This window comes from Eschscholzia californica, unplaced genomic scaffold, assembly GCF_041429995.1.
Source record: "Eschscholzia californica isolate CP2 unplaced genomic scaffold, dmEscCali1.0.p SCAF_2, whole genome shotgun sequence".
NCBI lineage: Eukaryota > Viridiplantae > Streptophyta > Magnoliopsida > Ranunculales > Papaveraceae > Eschscholzia > Eschscholzia californica.
In genome coordinates this window covers 7,632,566-7,651,112 of record NW_028238309.1, presented here as the reverse complement: position 1 = coordinate 7,651,112, position 18,547 = coordinate 7,632,566, and the positions used below count along the sequence as shown (strand labels likewise).

Genomic DNA, 18,547 nt, shown 5'->3' with positions numbered 1-18,547 from the left:
ACCTCATCAAAACCAAAAACCAAGTTACTTCCAAGACTTAGAATAGGTTTCACTTAGTCTCTGAGGAACGAACCGGTCTTACCGGAATTTTACAACTTGACACCCGTGCACTTGCGGGTGTAGACCTAATTAGGGTAACCTTTTAGGCCCATCATTGATCCTTTGGCGAGCTGTCTACCTGTGCAGTCTGTAATAGAAATAGCGACAAAAGTTAGAAGAGTCGACCTATCCCATGCAGCATCATAGTTAATCTTTATATAGCCTGAAGGTGGTGGCGACCATTTGGAGACAACAGGAGGTAGATTTGGTTGATAGGTATTGAGATTCTTTGTTAGGACCGTGACAAAACTCTCTATAGAGGAGTAAAGTATGGGCAGATCAAGTTTACTGTCTCTGAAGATTATGTCGCATCTTTTTTTCCATATTTGCCAGATAATGGTTGATATGATCTCTAAAGTGGTGAGGGAGTTGTAACAGTTGTTAATATTATCTTTATCCCAGAAAAGATTAAACCATTCTTCAAAGCTTGAAGATCCACTCTGCTGTTGTAGTGTGGGTAGAAAATGATTGAGAGCTTGCTGAGTGACTTTGCAGTTTTGAATAAGATGGATGATGGATTCCTCAGCCTCATTACAGAGAGGACAAGTAGTAGAGATACTGTTTATGTACCTGTTCAGAAGCATCTTAAATGGGAGAATACCATGAGCCAATTTCCATAGGAACAGAGAAGTTCTCAGATGAACTCTAAGAGTCCAAATGTGATTCCAAGTAGTACTGATGCCAGGTGTATGAGCATGACTAGTGAATGTTAAGTGCTTATACAAAGAGGAAACTGAGAATTTACCATCTTGGGTGATATTCCATCTAAAGGTGTCTCTGTTATTTGAAATAGGAATGGATAGGATTCTATCAATGATCTCTGGTTGGAAGAGAGACTGAATAAGAGGAACATTCCAGGCTGATGAGGGGGTGATAAGTTGGGAGACCCAAGTATAGTTCCTATTGGAGAATGCATTGCCAATAGGAGGAAGACCTGGGATCCAAGCACTGTCCCAAATATTAATATTCTGACCACTACCCACCTCCCAGGAGATATGCTGATCTACCAAAGGTTGGTTTTTTGCAATGTTTTTCCATAACCAAGAAGCACTAGAAGGAGAAGGTAAAACTGCATTTGGTTGGAAATGGTATTTGTCAGCCAAGAACTTTACCCATGTTGCATTTGGGTTATTTCTTATATCCCAATTGAGCCTGCTCCTTAGAGATAAATTATCCAAACCAGTGTCTCTGAATCCTAATCCCCCTAGAGACTTTGGTTTGCATATAGAATTCCAGTTTTTCAAGTAAAGAGTTTTTGAATTTGTCTTAGTTCCCCACCAGAAGTCTCTCTGCAGAGAAGAAATGGCACTTCTCACCTTCTTTGGAAGATTGAACAGTGCCATCTGGTATCTAGGGGCAGCAGATAGGGAGGACTTGATCATCTCACCCCTACCTGCCTGAGAAAGCAGGTTCTTTTTCCATATGCTAAGTCTCTTATGAAGTTTGTCAAGGATTGGGAGAAAGGGAGTTGTTTTTTACCTAGAGACAAAGATATTAGTTCCAAGATAAGGATCTTGATGATTGATATGTTTTACTTTGAGGATTCTGGAAACTAATCTACAGTGCTTCTTATGGGCATTTGAGATGAAGAACAAACCACTTTTGTTGAAGTTAATCATTTGCCCAGAAGCATTACCAAATTCTTGGAGAAGATCAAGCAGGTTGTGAACAGAAGGTATGTCCATCTTGATAAAAAGTAAGCAGTCATCAGCAAATAAGAGATGTGATATAATAGGTGATGCTCTAGAGTGCTTAAAGCCCTGTATTTGTCCCAGAGATTGGGCCTGATGAAGCATTCTGCTCAGGGCCTCCATGCATATAATGAAGAGATAAGGGGAGAGGGGGTCTCCCTGCCTCATACCTCTTGTAGGACTAAAGAAAGGACCAGGGATGCCATTAAGGAGGACTGAGGTGCTGTTTGTTGAGATACATTGGTGTATTAAGTTGCAGAACTTTCCTGAAAACCCCAGCTTACCAAGGATGTCTAGCAGGAACTTCCACTCTACTCTATCAAATGCCTTACTCATGTCTAACTTCAAACCAAGGTATTTTTGTCTACCTTTTTGTTGGCTCATAGAGTGGGCTATCTCAGTGGCTAGAAGGATGTTGTCTGTCCCATGTCTCCCAGGAACAAAGGCTGATTGATGAGGACTAATGAATGAGTGAAGCAAAGGTTTTAGTCTATTTGCCAGGATCTTAGAGATGATTTTATATGTTGTGTTACAGAGGCTGATGGGTCTGAAATCAGTAGGTTGGGAGGGGTTGGGAGTTTTAGGGATTAGAGCTAAATGAGTTTTGTTTATCTCTGTTGGAATCTGCCCTGAAATGAAGAAAGATTGAACCATGTCTATGACATCATTGGATACCACATCCCAGTTTTGTTGGAAAAAGGAGGCAGAGTAACCATCTGGGCCAGGTGCTTTGTCTGCCTTCAGGTTGTGTATAGTTTGTTCAATTTCTTCAACTGAAGGAGTTTCTGTTAACTTTATATTGTTTTCATCTGTGATACTCTGGTGGAATAAGTTTTCCATACAGTTGGGGGGGGGGGGGGGGAGACTGCTTGAGCAGAGAGGATTGAATGAAAATGTGCTTTAAGGATTGACTCCATCTCTTGGTTGTTTACCACCCATTTCCCTAACTCATTCTTTAAGCCTCTGATTCTGTTGTTTCTAGCTCTAGAGGAGGCTAAAGCATGAAAGTACCTTGTGTTTCTGTCACCTAAGGAGATTGTGTTATCTCTTGATTTTAGTTTCCAGAACTTCTCCTGGATATCAAGCAAATTATTCAGACTTTTTAATAGCACAGCATATATGTCTTTATCCCTACAATTTTGAATCTGAGCTGAAGTATTCTTTATCTGATTCAGGAGAACATTGTAATGATGCTTATTCCACTCATGAAGGATTGGCTGCAGGCCTATTAGTTTGTTGTGCACTTTCTCAGCTGGGTGTGAGTTATCAAAATGAGACCAATGAGAGCTGACAAGATAAGCAAATTCTTCATCTTTGTACCATATAGGGTTATATCTGAAGGGTTTGCTTCTGCTAGTATGTTCAGTGGTAGTGAGCAGAAGTATTGGATGGTGATCAGAACCTCTCCTATTAAGGTGAATGGTATTAGTGTTAGGATAGTGGTTGAGCCAACTTTGATTTGCCAGGGCCCTATCAAGAAGTTGCTCCACTAAGGTGTTGTTAGAGTGGTTATTTGTCCAAGTGATTGGGGAACCCACATAAGGAAGCTCTAAGAAACCATTTTGAAAGATTTTGGTTGTCAGAGGGGTAATTTGCTGGTTAGTGATAGCTGCCCCACCTCTTTTCTCATGAGGATGGAAGATAATGTTGAAATCTCCAATAATCAACTCAGGTAAGCTCTTTGTGTCTGTGTTCCTAAAGTAATCACACATATTATTCCAGAAGTCCATCCTATTCGAACTGTTTGGTTCTCCATAAATAAACACTAGAGAGATTGGACAATGAGGAACAATAATTTTAATTGGAAAGTTTTATAGATGCCCCTATAAGTCTTCAAGGCACCTCCACTCTCTCACAAATTTGCCTCAAAAAGCACCTGTAACACTTATAAGAGGCACCTCTAAAACTTACATCTTTAATTTTGTTTTAATTTGAATGTGTTATTGGCACACAACAGCTAACCGGGATTAAAAAGAAAAACGCAATTAATGGTCTAAACCGGTGATACTTTAAAAACAGGAAGGAAAGTAGTATATAAGTAGTTTGGGGTTTTGTGCCAGAACCGCTGATAGACTATATTTAAGCAAAAGAAGATAGTCTGTCCGAGATGGGCGACCGCAAATTGGTTGGAATCTGACCTGATCAGCCACCTTGGAAAGAGTTGCAAACGCGGCAATAATTAGTCAACATTTGGATGTTTTTAGAATATTCAAGATTTAATCCTAAAAAATAAATTATTTCTTCTGTCATCGTTCTGCCAATTAGAAGAATATAAAATCTGAACCATCGATCTTAATTGATGGTCCAAATTATAAACGAGGAAACATAAAAAAAAGATAAATCCAAATTTCACACGTAAGTGAAATACTACGGTCAAAAGTAATATTTTGGGAACTTTTTTTTATTCTTTCTTTCCTTTCTGTCCTAAGTAGATACCTTGCTACCGCACAACCCCTCACATGTGGCTTTTAAGTGTATCACGTGTAGGTCTAGCTCTGATATCATATTAAGACTTTGGTCATCGAACTCAAAATCAATTGGCAATGAGTGGAGAGTACCTAAACATTTTATTCTCTGATTACTAGATACTCGTTCTCCCATGTGAAACTATTCGCACGCAATCAAAATCCACTAGATTATAGTTTAGAATTTTGCCAAACTACCTATTTGGACTCTCTAATCTCGACATAATGCTAGAGAAAAAGAGGGAGGGAAGAGAGCAAGAAAGCCAACATCTTTCTCTTTCAAACTACAGCTAAAAGGGTGGACAACCCTGTTTCCCCTCCCAGAGTTTCTCTCTCAAAAGAAGTAAAAAGTTAATGATTTAATTGTCTTTTAAGGAACCATTAATTGGATGGTCAAATAGTCCAAAAAAATTATGTTGGAGTGGTTTTGATGGTATATGATTCAAATGTTTCATGCTGCAAAGGATCATGAAATTAGGTCTCTTCAAATGGTAAACAGTAGATGAAGGCAATAGGTAGTCTTCAAATGGTAAACAGTAGATGAAGGCAATAGGTAGTGGCAGCTGTGGAGGCTGTTAAGCTAGCCATTGCCTCAGGATACAAGAAAATTCATCATAAACAAAATTCATAAAAAGCTGAATGAAATACATTAGAATAATATGTGCATATTTTAACACTTTTGATAATTTTCGTGTTGGACGAGTACCAAATGGGAAGCTGGTAGAGTTTTTTTTTTTGTTGAAGATGGAAACAGATAAATTAGTCAAAAAACACTTGGACTTTGTCATAATATAAAGAATTGTAGCAGTTCAACAAAAAAAACAAAAAAGAGTTGTAGCCTCTCAGACTGCAAGAACTTTGAATATACTAATGAATTTTTGGGTTTATAGTCCAAAAAACGGGTCCTAATAGTAGATATAATCCTCTCTAATCCTATAAGGGGTTTTAAAACCAAAAAAATAATATAAATGGATATCTAGTCCATTTGGTCTCATCTAAAAAGAAAACACAAATCTCTAGAATAAATATTATTTCATAATCCCTAATCTAACCTTTCCATATTTTGTAACTGATTTATCTTCGAAATCTATGCATATCTTTTTCCATATTTATCTCTCATATTTCTCTTCAATCATGTTTCTATTCAAAGTAAGGATATCTTCATTATTATCTCCCATATTTCTCTCCAATCATGTTTCTATTCAAAGTAAGGATATCTTCATTATTTTTTCAGTAACAGAAACTCTTTATTTGATTTCTCTAAAATCGATTTAGTTGACAAACCTCCATTAAACTCAGAAAATCTTCTTCTTCTACATTATATTGCTGTCCAAATTCATCATTTATCAGGTTTAATACTTTTGAAATCTTTATAAACACCATTGTTAATATCTAATATTTCTTCTTATAACTAAAACCCTAATTGTTTCGCTCTATTATAAAACGTATCAGATTTATGATACATATCTATAAGATCTGTTTACTAATTCATTAACTTCGAATGTATGATGTTTATTTTCTCTCTCTAAAATTTTCATAACTGTTTAAGATCTTTATGTTTATTCCTTATTCAATGATTCATAACTAAAACCCTAAAATTTTCATAACTGTTTAAGATCTTTATGTTTATTCCTTATTCCATGATTCCTTCAAAGTTAGTATGTTATGTTTGCATCCAGTGATAATATCATATTTCTTTAGATCTATGTTTAATCTTCTGTTATTTCTTATATTTCGTGAGATCAGATTATCAATCATCAATCGAATGTTTGATGTTTATTTTCTTTCTCTCTCTTAAAATTTCATTTATGTTTTTGATCTTGATGTTTAATCCTTCAACTCAAATTTGACATTATTGCAATCAATCATCATAGCAGATATCTTTAGATTTATAGTTTAAGCTTAATGATATTCTCATTTTTTTCTTCAGATCTGGTTTTCAATCCGTACGGATTTATGAAACATTTGTTCTTTCGTACGGTTACTCATAACAGAATTTACAGTACATGTACTGTATCGTAAATCACCACAATTTATAGTAAATTATGGGTAATTTATAGAACATTACCCGTGCTTTAACACCAAAACAGTACTCATTTCATTAGTAGAAATACTTCGCTTTACTATCAAATCTCGTGTACTTTGCAATAAAGTATATATAATTTACATATATCTTCATGTTCTTACCATTATGTATATAATTTACGTATAAGTGCACATAAATTATGTGTTACTTTATTTACCATTACGTGTACTTTTCACCCACAACAGTAGCCTTGATAAGTTTACCAAACTACTCAAAACCTTCAAATGTTGTCAAAATTTGACAAACATTGTATATAATTTACGAAACTGTACATGTAGTTTATAATACAATATATGATTTTTTTTCTTTAATGTATGTGTATTTATGTGTGTAGATTTGATATACCGGATGAAATTTCAAAGAGAATCATCAAATCAAAGTGAGTCAACGAAACTAATGGAGAGTAGATGGATGGGCACCATTTTTGAACCAAAGAAGATTTTGTACTTTTTTTTTGTAACAGAATGTAAAGGATGAATGTAAAAGAAATTATGTGTAATTTATTGAACAAGACCCACATACATTTGATAAATTATGTTGTATACTTGACAAATGACGGTTTCTCGTCATAAATAATACATAATTTACGTATTTGTTTCATAATTTGTATTATATGTGTATTTATGTATGAGTAAAAACGAAAACATATGTTGCTTTAATGTTCCCAGAAAAATATACTATTTCCAAAACTGAAAGTTAAGTGAGAGAAAGTGATATATATGTTTTGTATATTAACCCCCAAATCACGCTAAATTGATCCTAGAAAATATACTATTTCCAAATCTGAAAGTTAAGTGAAAGAAAATTGATTTGAATCGAAAAGAATTTACATAGTAAGAGAGAGAAAATTGATTTGGTTTCCAAATCTGTAAAGAGAGAGAAAATTGATTTAGTTACGATTTTTGTTGTGAATTGATTTGGAAATAGATTTGCTTTCCAAAACGGTTAGAAGATAGAGATAAATCAATTTCAGATTTATACGTTAGTTGCTTTAAATCCCCTTAATCACGCCCACATTAGAAACATTCCAAATTCACCCTGGAAAATTAAAAATCCCGTGATTTTTGTAGGAGGGACATGGACGGTAGTTCTCTCATAAAAAATGGGTTATTATGTCCATAATGTAAATGGACTAAATATCCATGTTTTGGGAAGATTGAATCATAAACCTTTTTTGAATATTATTTTGGTCTATATACCCACGGACCCTATACTAATATTTTTTGTGTTATCAAAAGAAAGTGGATTCTCATCAAACAAAGGCTTCGACTTTGGGTCATCCAATGTATTCTCTGAAGCATCAATACTTTGATCAATTAGATTTGACCTGTGAACAATTTTATTTCGAATCCAAAAATTAATTTTTTTGCTTATGAGTCCCTAATTTTCATCTCCAACTTCACCTTCTATCACTATCACCACTTCTGACCGCCACCACAACTTCTAACCACTCCCACTAATGTCTCTTTCTCTTCTCCTTTTCTCTATCTTTCTGTCTACCCTCTCTTTTTGTTTTTCTTTGTTCAGTCGAAGGAAAGCCTTCGTTGGAACAGTCGATAATCTAGCTTAGGGAGGCCCAAACTATATCGATAGTTTGGGGGAACTTCAAAACCAGGCCGCACCTTGGTATGCAACCTTGTTTGGGGGATTTCCCTAAACCAGAATGCAACACAATTTCGGAGATTCCCCAAACCAAAAACCAGTTGTCAAGTCGAAGGCTTTTCTTCCCCAGAATAGAGAGAGAAGGAGGGAGAGAGAAAAGGAAAGAGAGTCAAAAGAGAGAGAGGGTCAAAATAGAGAGAGAAATGTTTTTCTTTGCCGAAATAGAGAAAGAGATAAGGGAAAGAGACAGTCAGAGAAAGAGATATATGGTGTTGGTGATCAAAGTTGGTGATGTGATAAAAAACTGCAATGGTAAAAGTGAAGGGAAGATAAAGATTAGGGTGCGAAATCAAATGAACATTTGGAATAAATGTAGATGTTGCGTAAGTTAATATCACTTAAGATCCAATTTCATGGGGGAGCGGCTAAAGGCACTCTATGGAATTGCTATTAGGGTCGGGTTTGTTAGCACCCAATACGAAATGGGTGCCTACTGGGGAGGCACCCAGATCGCCCCATCCCTATTTTTTTTTTTTTAACTTCTTCTTTGTTTCCTCTTCTCCTTCTTCGTATAATCATCATCGTGTTATCACGGAAACAACATTGTTTCCAATGTTTCCAAGCCCATGATCATCGTTTTAAAATGAGGAGTTAGAGAGACAAAAAACATTGTTTTAGAGAAAAAAAAGAAGAGAGTAAAACTATCTTGGAAGACCTTTGATTCCAAACAAACTTTGATCTAGATTAGGAGTTAGAGAAAGAAAGAACCGTGATTTAAATCCACCATTAAAAGAACTCTCGGAACCCTACTCTCGGGTTGGTCAATCCGAGACCTTAATCTATGTTACGAACTGACCAACTCGAATTCAAACTAAGGGCTTGGACTGGGTCAGCCCAAAGCCTTGTTTTGAATTTCGGGCGAATCAATCCGTGCGCGGGTATCAATAGACGTTTGGGGTCCAAGGAGACTGATCTTAGTCGATCTCTTCCCGGGTACTGACAACAATTTTCGGGTGCTTTTAGCTGCTCCCATTTCATGGTGAAAAAGTCAACTATCTTTACTTATAGGGGAAGTTATGTTGCTAATGATTTAGGGATCTGTCTGTTTAGGATAAGTCAACAATTAAAGACTTCCGCGTAATTCGAACGGCTCATGTCTCTTCCGTAAATAACACGAGTCAATGGCGAGGAGCACTAGAGACCAGATTCCATCACAAGCAACTACTACCTGCCAAACGCACCCCTCGTACCCGCCTAAAAATATGGCACGTGAGTTTCACGTGACATAGCAACTTGGACAGTGGGTCCACCGTCGAAACAAACTGCTGTATGTGAGAATACTTTTTGTTGTAGGGTCCCAAAAAAACAGTCCTGGAAGTCCCTAAATTCAATAAAATATTTCCAAAAAAAAGCAATAAATAAACAAATATTCAATAAATATTCACAATCTATTTGAAGGTCCAAGCAAATTTTATTACTATCATTCGTCTATAATATAATACATTTAACATTGCAGTTCATCAAAAAAAAAAAAAAAAACATTGCAATAAGAGAAAAGGTATTTAATAAGGATTTTTGAGTCAATCCAAAAAAATCCACTCATGTCCAAAAATTAGTTGCAGGTCCAAATGTCAGTTTTTTTATTTTTATCCCCCTCTTGCCCTTGGACGGGACATGCTGACGTTTTCCTGAAAAAAAAAACTGACTGGTAAATAAAATAATTTACCAGTACACGAAAAATTCAAATTTTCAAACGAAATTTCAAATTCCTGCCCAGCAAACCATCTCTTCCCGGTAAATAAAATAATTTCCCGTACACAAAAAATTCCAATTTTCAAAATTTTTTGAAATTTCAATTTTCCGTCTAAAATTTCAAATTCTTTTGGACGAAATTTCAAATTCTTGCCCAAATTTCCAGTAAAAAAAATAATTTCCCAGTCACAAAATCTTTTTTTTGAAATTTTCAAACGAAATTTCAAATTCCCGCCCAACAAAAGTGTCTAGTACAGAAAAAATTTCCAGTAAATAAAATAATTTCCCGAAAAAAATTTCGTTTCCCGGGAATTTTTCTGTGGCAGTTCCGTAAATTTCTGAACAGTAAAGATTTTGATGGACGGGTTGTCAGATTCTTTTTCAGAAAAAAATCGTTTCCCGAGAAATTTCGATGGCAATTTTGTAATTTTTCGAAAGCAATTTTGTAATTTTCGATGGACCGTAAATACTTTATTTTCCAAGGGCCATTTCGTCATTTTTTTCCCAACCTGACACTTTGGACCTGCTTTTTATTTTTTGCTTACCTAGGATGGGAATCCTATTAAGGGCCTCATTTTGGACCCTTCACCCAATCCCCCATTTAATAATTATTAAAGTGGTGCCAACATTATTCTATACGTATTTCCCCCTTACTAGTAACAAATATCACGAGTTAGAAGTTCTTTTTTGCTGCAAATTAAGTTAGAAGTTGATATCTACAAACAAATATGATTTGAAGTAAAAAAAGAATAAGTCGCAGGTCCAAAACAAATCTCTTTGCAAAAATAATGTCGGTTCCTGTACATAAAAAATTGTACACTAACATATACATCACATAATGTTCAATGCAAAACACAACATTTTTTTGGATGTACAATAAATTTCCAAAAGTCCTTTCCTTTAACTAGTATTTTGCAAGTGCAGAAATCCTTACACTTTACATTTCAAGATGTCACTTCCTTTATCTCATCTTTTGCAGTGCATAAATTCATTCACGGTACATTTTGAAATTTCATACATAACCTGATGTGTTTTGCCTGACATAACTCATGTGCGCATGACATAACCTATGTGCGCCTGACACAAGCCATGCGAACCTGCCATAAGTCATGTGAACGGAACCTAAATCCATACACAATATATGTAGTTTACATTTTTACCATTCGAGATGTGACAGTATCACATCTGAACCTGACATTGCAGCCCAACCTAATATTTTGGACTGATTTCATATTCTTTTTTCTAACATGATTCTTGTCTTGTTAAAGGGTTAATTTTTTGACCAAAGTCTAATTTTCGATTTCTACACATAAAAAAGTATTTTAGCATCTAAATTTTACTTTATTTTCCTTGAGTATTTTATGTTTGATACATGAATTACAGAACAACCTTGCGCAAAAGAAAAAACAAACATAAATGACACTGGGTTTTCTTTGAAATTACAAAAAATGTATAATTTTCCTAATGAAAGTTAGAAAGAAGGGGACATGGGAAGGAATGAAGTAAATTTTGTGTCATTTCCATTCATTGTCAATTGATTTTGAGTTCAATTATCATAAACCCAATAAAATATTAGAATTAGGCCTCTATGTGATAAATCTACCTTGAATAAGTAAACTAGTTAGAATTTGGTTTTCAGTTATATGATCACAAATTTAACTTTGAAAATAAGAGTTAGTTCCATTTTACCCCATAAAGTAGCCAACTCACGAAATGAGCCTAATATTTTGAGCAACTTCCAAATGTCTCCTGACATTATTTTTTTGTCAGCATTTTTTATCACTTTCTTGCTTTTGCTAGAGTAGAAGAAAAAGATCAGAGGGAAAATTGATTTTGGAGAGAGAAATAGAAAGAGGACTGCCCACTCTGCCATACTATATCTTGTTTATTTGAAACTTCGATCCAAATTGCATATCGCGTACATGGTTACTTTTATCTTGAAGGACACAAGAGTAACTTTATATTCAATTTCATCAAAAAAAAAATCTGTTGATTCTTGTTGTTCAAGTTTATTGACTCTCACAAAATACTATACGTGTCGAAGTTAGTGCGAAGAGAGAAATAAAAAAGATTCTTTACAAAAGGTATTAAATAGCTAAACAATATGGTCATTTTTCATTTTAGGTTTAAGGGTTTGTGCATTTGATTTGTTATCAAAATGATTGGTTCTAAGTTGGAAGATGGTTTGAGTGTGTTGATTATATTTAGGGGGCCAGAATGGGAGTCCGGTCAAAGTATGGGCCTTTTTTGGTTAGTTGGTCCTACTTAGAGGGCCAAAATGGAATTAAGTCAAGAAAAATCTTAGTCTCTGGACCATATTTGATGATTTGAGGGAGTTCTTCACTAATGGCTCACTCACTCTCACACTTCTTCACTCTCTTTTCTTTCTCTCTCTAGACCACCACCAACCCACCATTTCTACTACCATTTTTCTCTTCCAAGTCCTCCCTACTTCTTACTTCTTCACTTCCCACTCAGAATTTAATGCTTAATATCTCATTATCTTCCCCCTTCTTGACCAATCTTCTTTCTCTGGTTGTACCTCAGTCTATCCCACTTAAACTTCAATAAACAGCAGAGATGAGAGAAGGGTCATATCTGAATCTTCACAACATTTCATTGAGATTGTTTCTTTTGTTCTTATGTGAGTAATTTTATATCTACTCCCTTGATTTCATTACACACAGTATATTTGTTAATTTTGCTTGTTTTAAGTTTAAAAGTATTAGTTTACTATTACATTATGTGATTTTGGCTTCTTGGGAAGAAATTATTGATGGGTTTTTGTTCAATTTTTCTTTTTTTGAAGATTGGGTTTTTGTTCAATTTGGTTATAGAGAGATAGGGTTTGGGTTTTGATTGGGGGTTTTCACATGGTTCATAAAGGTTCCTTCTATATCAATAGACTAGGCATGTAACTTGTGATTTGTAGGAATATGGAGAAACATATTGAATTTTGTTTTTTTGAAATTTAATTGATTTGATTTGATTTGTTAGTATGATTATAACTATTTACATGGTAGAATTGTATGTTTGAGTTATATTAATATTAGGGTTAGTTTTAGTGAATATCATGCTTTAGGTGAATTGTCCATTGCTACAATGTACTGTAAAATTTGAACTTTTTAGAGTATGCACATTGCAACAAGGGGAATTCATCTTATTGACATACACCAAGTTCAGGAGCTTCACATACACACCACTTTCATTTACTGTTGATGAATAAAATCCTAAACAAGGGTTTGATTTAGTCTTGATGGAAGTGACGCTAGAAGATGAAAACATAGATTTTTTAATCATTTCTTGTATACTTTGCGGAATTTTTCTGTTTCATAGTTAAGCTTCCTTCAGACTAGATTTCGAGTATTATTGTGGTCTTGTGGGTCGTAATTGTTGAAAATTTCTATATAAGCGTTTGAATGGGTTAACTATGTTCACATTCTTTTCCTCTCCATGTGTAAGCTACCCAATTTTACATGGTACTCAAGGCATCCAACCAAGAAAGTTATTTAAAGAGAGAAGATCTGCATTATGTACATACCATAGCATCTATTTTATGAACCTATTCAACTATTTAAATCTAATTTCAAGTTTACATTTTACATAGGTTATAATCATCTTTGCTGATATCATGTTTCCGTACAGGGTTGCACGGTTCAAACTGCAGCGGTTTCGACGGGTTAGTATCGATGGAAACCAAGGAAACTGCTCTTTTACCTGCAGATTCTCCAAGCAATGAACCTCAACCCTTTCTTCCTTTTCTAGCACCTTCTCCATTAACACCTTACTCAAATACAAGTGTACCACGATTATCAGGTATATTTTTTACATGAACTTTGTTGTTTGAGGGGTAAAAGAAATTGCTAAAATGACACAACAATCAATACTAAATAGGAACTTCTTTCTTCCAGGACTTTGTACATTAAACTTTTCTGCTGCCAACAGTATGATGAGCACAGCGGCTATTGATTGCTGGGGTTTCTTTGCTCCATTTTTGGCAAATGTTGTATGTTGTCCACAGTTGCAAGCGACTCTTTCTGTTCTTGTCGGACAGTCCAGTAAAGCTACCGGAATGCTTGCTTTGAATCAGACCCATGCAAAAGACTGCCTCTCAGATATTGAACAGATGTTAATAGGTCAGGGAGCAAGTAGGGAGCTCAAAAAGATATGCTCGGTTCGTCCTTCAAACCTCACTGAGGGTTCTTGCCCAGTCAAAGACGTGAGCGAGTTTGAGAAGATTGTGGATACTTCTAAGCTTTTGTCTGCTTGTGAAAAAATTGATACTGTTAATGAGTGTTGTAGCCAGATTTGCCAGAATGCTATATCAGAAGCTGCACAAAGCATTGCTATGAAGGATCGTGGTTCATCTAGCACTGATGAGTCTCATGACTTGCCAGAGCAATCTAGGATTTATGATTGTAAAGAAATTGTCCTCAGATGGCTCAGTAGTAAACTTGATCCGTTGTCTTCTAAAAAAGTTCTAAGAGAACTGTCAAATTGCAACTTGAATAAAGGTAATTTGTAATAACAAGCTTTTCTAAGATTTTTAGCTATGTTTTCTTTATTTATTTATATTTTGATGTCTGGCTCGCTATATTTACGTTTTTTTGTGGCTGGCAATTTTCTTCCTCAGTCTGCCCCCTGGTTTTTCCCGATATTCAAGGAGTTGCAAAGGATTGCGGGAGTGAAACAAGTAACCGAACGGTTTGCTGCAAAGCCATGGGCAGTTATGTGTCTCACTTGCAAAAGCAAAGCTTCATAACCAACTTGCAAGCATTGGACTGTGCTGCATCACTTGGCAAGAAATTACATAAATATAATATTACAAAAAATATCTATGGCCTTTGTCAAATAACTCTCAAAGATTTCTCCCTCCAAGGTTAGCGTCGTAATATATAAAAAATATATGAACTCATTTTGGTCTTCTTTGGAGCATTGAGTCGTTACTAATTTGTGATTCTTTTTTTCCATTTTACGATTTTGATCTGGGCAATATTTAAATTTGGCCTACCAGTTGGAACACAAGGTATGTTTGTAATGCTACCCTACGAAACTACTGATTTCGATTATTTTATTCATCTGACGATGTTTATATGTTGGGTGAAACTATTCGTATGATATTCCGAACTGTTGATTGGCGATTACCTTATTATCCCTTCATTCTTGCAACAGAATCAGGATGCCTTCTTCCAAGCTTACCTTCCGATGCAACATTTGATAAATCTTCTGGGATCGGTTTTGTTTGTGATCTGAATGACCATATAGCAGCTCCTTGGCCCTCCACAACCGAACTACCAACTTCATCCTGCAGTCAGAGTAAATCCCATGTACCTTGCTTTGCTTTCTTGGTTGACTGAAATACTATTCAAGTTACGAGTAAGAGTCCTCGAAGCATCCCTCTACAACTATTTCTAAGAACAGTCCCCACATGGACCAAAAGTCTGATAACAATTAATACTGTATGTAGGGACATTTTGTCTCTCCATGCATTGCCAATTGGTTTTGAGTTACATGTCCGTAAACTTAATATGGTACCAGTCTATCAGAGACAGAGGTAGGCCCAAGCGTGATAAACCCAATGGTTGGACGTGCTCTACGTCATTCAACAAACACAGTGTTGGGTTAAAAAAATACCACGTATGAGGGGGCGCGCATGGACTAGTCCCCATATGGACCAAGGGGAGTCTCATAACCAAGAATGTAATATGTGAGGCGTCTCAACACTTGCTAATTGGTAGAAACTAAGTACCCTTATATTTTTATTTATTTCTTTATGTTTGTGTTTATTTTTGTTTCCAAACCTTGAATCCGACTATTCTAAATCTATGATGGCGCAGAGGTCAAAATTCCAGAACTTCCGGCAGCAACATCTTCACAGAGTGGTAAGTAAACCCTAAATACTTTTCTTATTTCTACAGATCATATACTTCTCTTATTTGATCCAAGTCTGAAACAAGTTGGGCACTGCAGTGATTCGGATGGGACGGGTAAATAGACCGAAAAAAAACAAGATTAAAGAAAAACTTCCTCTGGTCAATTGCATATATATTTCCTTTGAACAATTCTGAATTGTATACAGACTATACTAGGTGAATACTCAAGAAACTTGATTTACGAACGATTCTTTACTGAAATGAATACCAAGTAAAAGACCAGAACTAGCAATTGATGACTTCATTATAATATGACTAGAGTCAACATGAATTAACAAGGTCCTTGATGAGAAAAGATTATTTATTTTTATCAAATACAAGGACAAGTCTCCATCTCTTAGAATTCGCTGTCGCTATACCCTTAGATCATATATATGCCCGTCAATATGACCGTTTTGTTGTTTTGCAGGATCTTATGGAGTGACCTTGATATTCTCGATCTTACTTTCTTGCTTAGCGGCTCTTACCTCAATCTTGTGATCTTCGGTTCTCCAATGATTATCTTTCAGGTTCGTTCTAAAATGGTGCGAGTTGAAGCTAACAAATTTTAGGTGCATTCTGGTCGACTCATCTTTGTTGTTGATATAAATTTATGATTCTTGAAAGATTCTATGTAATAAATATTATGTGTATAAAAAGATATCTGAGTGATCCTTTCTTGATTCGCATTCATACTTCTTTTTTTGTTGTTGAAACATTTGCATTTTTACTTCAGAATATTATTCTTGAATAAGGGCGAAAGTCTTTAATAGTGGGTATTGGAGAAATTAAATTGTCAGGCGCCATTAACTAAAAGAAAAGAATGGAATAGTTATTTGGGTAAAAAAAATTAGGGAAGTTGATGGAGACCATCAAGACGGGCCTCATGGCCGAGTCCATTAGGGTTAGAGTTTAGGAGTTTCCATGTTTTAGTATTTCCTACTAAGTCTAGGTTTAGAAGTTTCTATATTTGAGTATCGTTGATATTTAGGAATCTTAATTTGAGTCTATCTAGAAGTTTCTAAGTTCCTATAAAAGGAAGTCAGGTCTGTCCTTGTTATTCAGATCAGAGAATATTATCAACCAAGTTTATTATTATTCAAGTTATTAATCAAGTTTATCGTTTATCGTTATTTTATCAGTTTTATTTCGTTAGTTTAGTTTATTAACAATGGTGGATTCCATTACTTTTACGCTTCCGCAACAATCTACATCAGCTGGTATCAGAGCTTTAAGAATCTGGGAATAGATAATTTTTTTTTAAATACTTCTCATCTTGAATGTTGGAATAATCTTCCGCGTTTAGGTTGGGATCCTTTAAGAGATGCACGGCAACTCTATGTTGATCGAAAAGATAAAAAAAAATTAATGTCGATTCCAAAATTCCTATGTTTGATTATCAATATCATATAGATTTTTGGATTCAACAGATGGAAGATTGGTTTATAAACCAAGAAGTCCATGACGAAGATAAGGTTTTTGTCATCGAACAACACTTGTCTAAAAGAGTCTATGAAAAATTCAACGAGATGCAATGGAGACTCATTGATCAAGGAAAAAAATTCGTCGACGATTGGACTACATTGAAAAGCATCTTTAGGTATGTTTTTCTTCCTTTAGATGAATATTTTTCATATGTGGAGACAAAGATTGAATCCAGTAGACAGTTCTCGAATGTTACTTCGGTCACCGTGTTCGATGGTATTGAAGAAGTTCTTGACAAAAAAAAATAAAATTTTCTCAATGACGGAGGAACAAGAAGAACAAAGTGAATTATCCTCTTTTAGCTTGAAAAGGTTAGTTCATTCTAGTTTAGATTTGATTAAGCCATATTCGAGTTTGGTTTATAAGCAACACGAAGATGAACGTGGGAAGATCGTTCAAGTGAAGAAATTCAAGGTTGATTTTTCCATAAAATATTATGTGGTGTTTGTGGTCTTCTTCATCAAATTAAAAGATGAAGGGAGATGTTGCAATTTGTTGGAAGTTTCTTTCCTACATTTATTTTTGCAAGATTCTTTGCACTATGAGATTGAAGCTAGTGATTTCGTCCAAGTGGGCGTCCTTCGACTCCAATGCACCGTTCGCTCGAAGTGGGAATTAAGGATTGCATTGTTGAGTCTCACTTGAGGGCAAGTTCGTTCTCGGTCGGGGAGTATGATGGAGACCATCAAGACGGGCCTCATGGCCGAACTAGTTTAAGGGCCTCATGGCCGAGTCCATTAGGGTTTGAGTTTAGGAGTTTCCATGTTTTAGTATTTCCTACTAAGTCTAGGTTTAGAAGTTTCTATATTTGAGTATCTTTGATATTTAGGAATCTTAATTTGAGTCTATCTATAAGTTTTTAAGTTCCTATAAAAGGAAGTCAGGTCTGTCCTTGTTATTCAGATCAGAGAATATTATCAACCAAGTTTATTATTATTCAAGTTATTAATCAAGTTTATCGTTTATCGTTTATTTATCAGTTTTATTTCGTTAGTTTAGTTTATTAACAATGGTGGATTCCATTACTTTTACGCTTCCGCAACAATCTACATCAGAAGTTTTATAGGGCCCTATTGTTAAAGGCCCCCATGAACCCATTGACTTGGTCAATTTTTGTTGACCAAGTTTGGTCCAAGTGTCACGATCATATTCTTCGAGATGCATATGGCGTGACATGTGCTAGGATGGCGCAAGCGAGCATATAGACCGGAGAGTCAAAGACGGGGTCGAAGGGCCAGAAGGTGTCCGGTGCATTCAAGTCTAAGCCAAGAGCGAGTATGCTTGGTTGAAAGATTGATGTTTCCTTGTGGGAATAGGCAAAACAAGAACTTTGCTACTATAGGAGGGGGTGATCTCTCTTCCTCATATGCATCCTGCATATGCTAAAACTTCGTGGATGGGACGTTCGCCCATCTTAGCAAGTGTGCACGAAAGTGAGCATCTCTATGGCGCAAC

The 18,547-nt window shown here is 35.5% G+C and overlaps 2 protein-coding genes across 3 annotated transcripts; one reads left to right on the top strand and one right to left on the bottom strand.

The window, feature by feature from the left end:
* Positions 1-151: 151 nt before the first annotated feature.
* On the bottom strand, positions 152-3,520 carry LOC147555823 (uncharacterized). Its single transcript, XM_086658543.1, has 4 exons — positions 2,723-3,520; positions 1,635-2,528; positions 291-1,496; positions 152-187 (listed from the first exon to the last, which is right to left on the bottom strand). Exons 1-4 carry the CDS (start codon positions 3,518-3,520, stop codon positions 152-154), a joined length of 2,934 nt encoding a protein of 977 aa, XP_086514669.1.
* Positions 3,521-12,016: 8,496 nt separating this feature from the next.
* On the top strand, positions 12,017-16,294 carry LOC147555822 (putative GPI-anchored protein At1g61900). Of its 2 annotated transcripts, XM_086663922.1 has the most exons (8): positions 12,017-12,339; positions 13,341-13,511; positions 13,607-14,209; positions 14,329-14,574; positions 14,710-14,721; positions 14,868-15,011; positions 15,533-15,577; positions 16,038-16,294. In XM_086663922.1, exons 1-8 carry the CDS (start codon positions 12,276-12,278, stop codon positions 16,106-16,108), a joined length of 1,356 nt encoding a protein of 451 aa, XP_086520048.1. In that variant the 5' UTR covers positions 12,017-12,275; the 3' UTR covers positions 16,109-16,294. The 2 variants fall into 2 exon arrangements, 1 of the variants encoding a protein (XP_086520048.1); XR_015235179.1 differs by lacking the exon at positions 14,710-14,721 and having other exon boundaries at positions 14,329-14,583.
* Positions 16,295-18,547: the final 2,253 nt, after the last annotated feature.

What these genes read in the sequence shown, in the direction of transcription:
- LOC147555823 (XM_086658543.1), bottom strand. Translation starts at nt 3,520, where the DNA reads ATGGACTTCTGGAATAATATGTGTGATTACTTTAGGAACACAGACACA. An exon ending in ATGAGTTAGGGAAATGGGTG is followed by an intron (nt 2,529 to 2,722) that starts GTAAACAACCAA and finishes CACAACCTGAAG; the next exon opens with GCAGACAAAGCACCTGGCCC. An exon ending in AACCAAATCTACCTCCTGTT is followed by an intron (nt 188 to 290) that starts GTCTCCAAATGG and finishes TTTCTATTACAG; the next exon opens with ACTGCACAGGTAGACAGCTC.
- LOC147555822 (XM_086663922.1), top strand. Translation starts at nt 12,276, where the DNA reads ATGAGAGAAGGGTCATATCTGAATCTTCACAACATTTCATTGAGATTG. An exon ending in AAGTGTACCACGATTATCAG is followed by an intron (nt 13,512 to 13,606) that starts GTATATTTTTTA and finishes TCTTTCTTCCAG; the next exon opens with GACTTTGTACATTAAACTTT. An exon ending in AACTTCATCCTGCAGTCAGA is followed by an intron (nt 15,012 to 15,532) that starts GTAAATCCCATG and finishes ATGATGGCGCAG; the next exon opens with AGGTCAAAATTCCAGAACTT.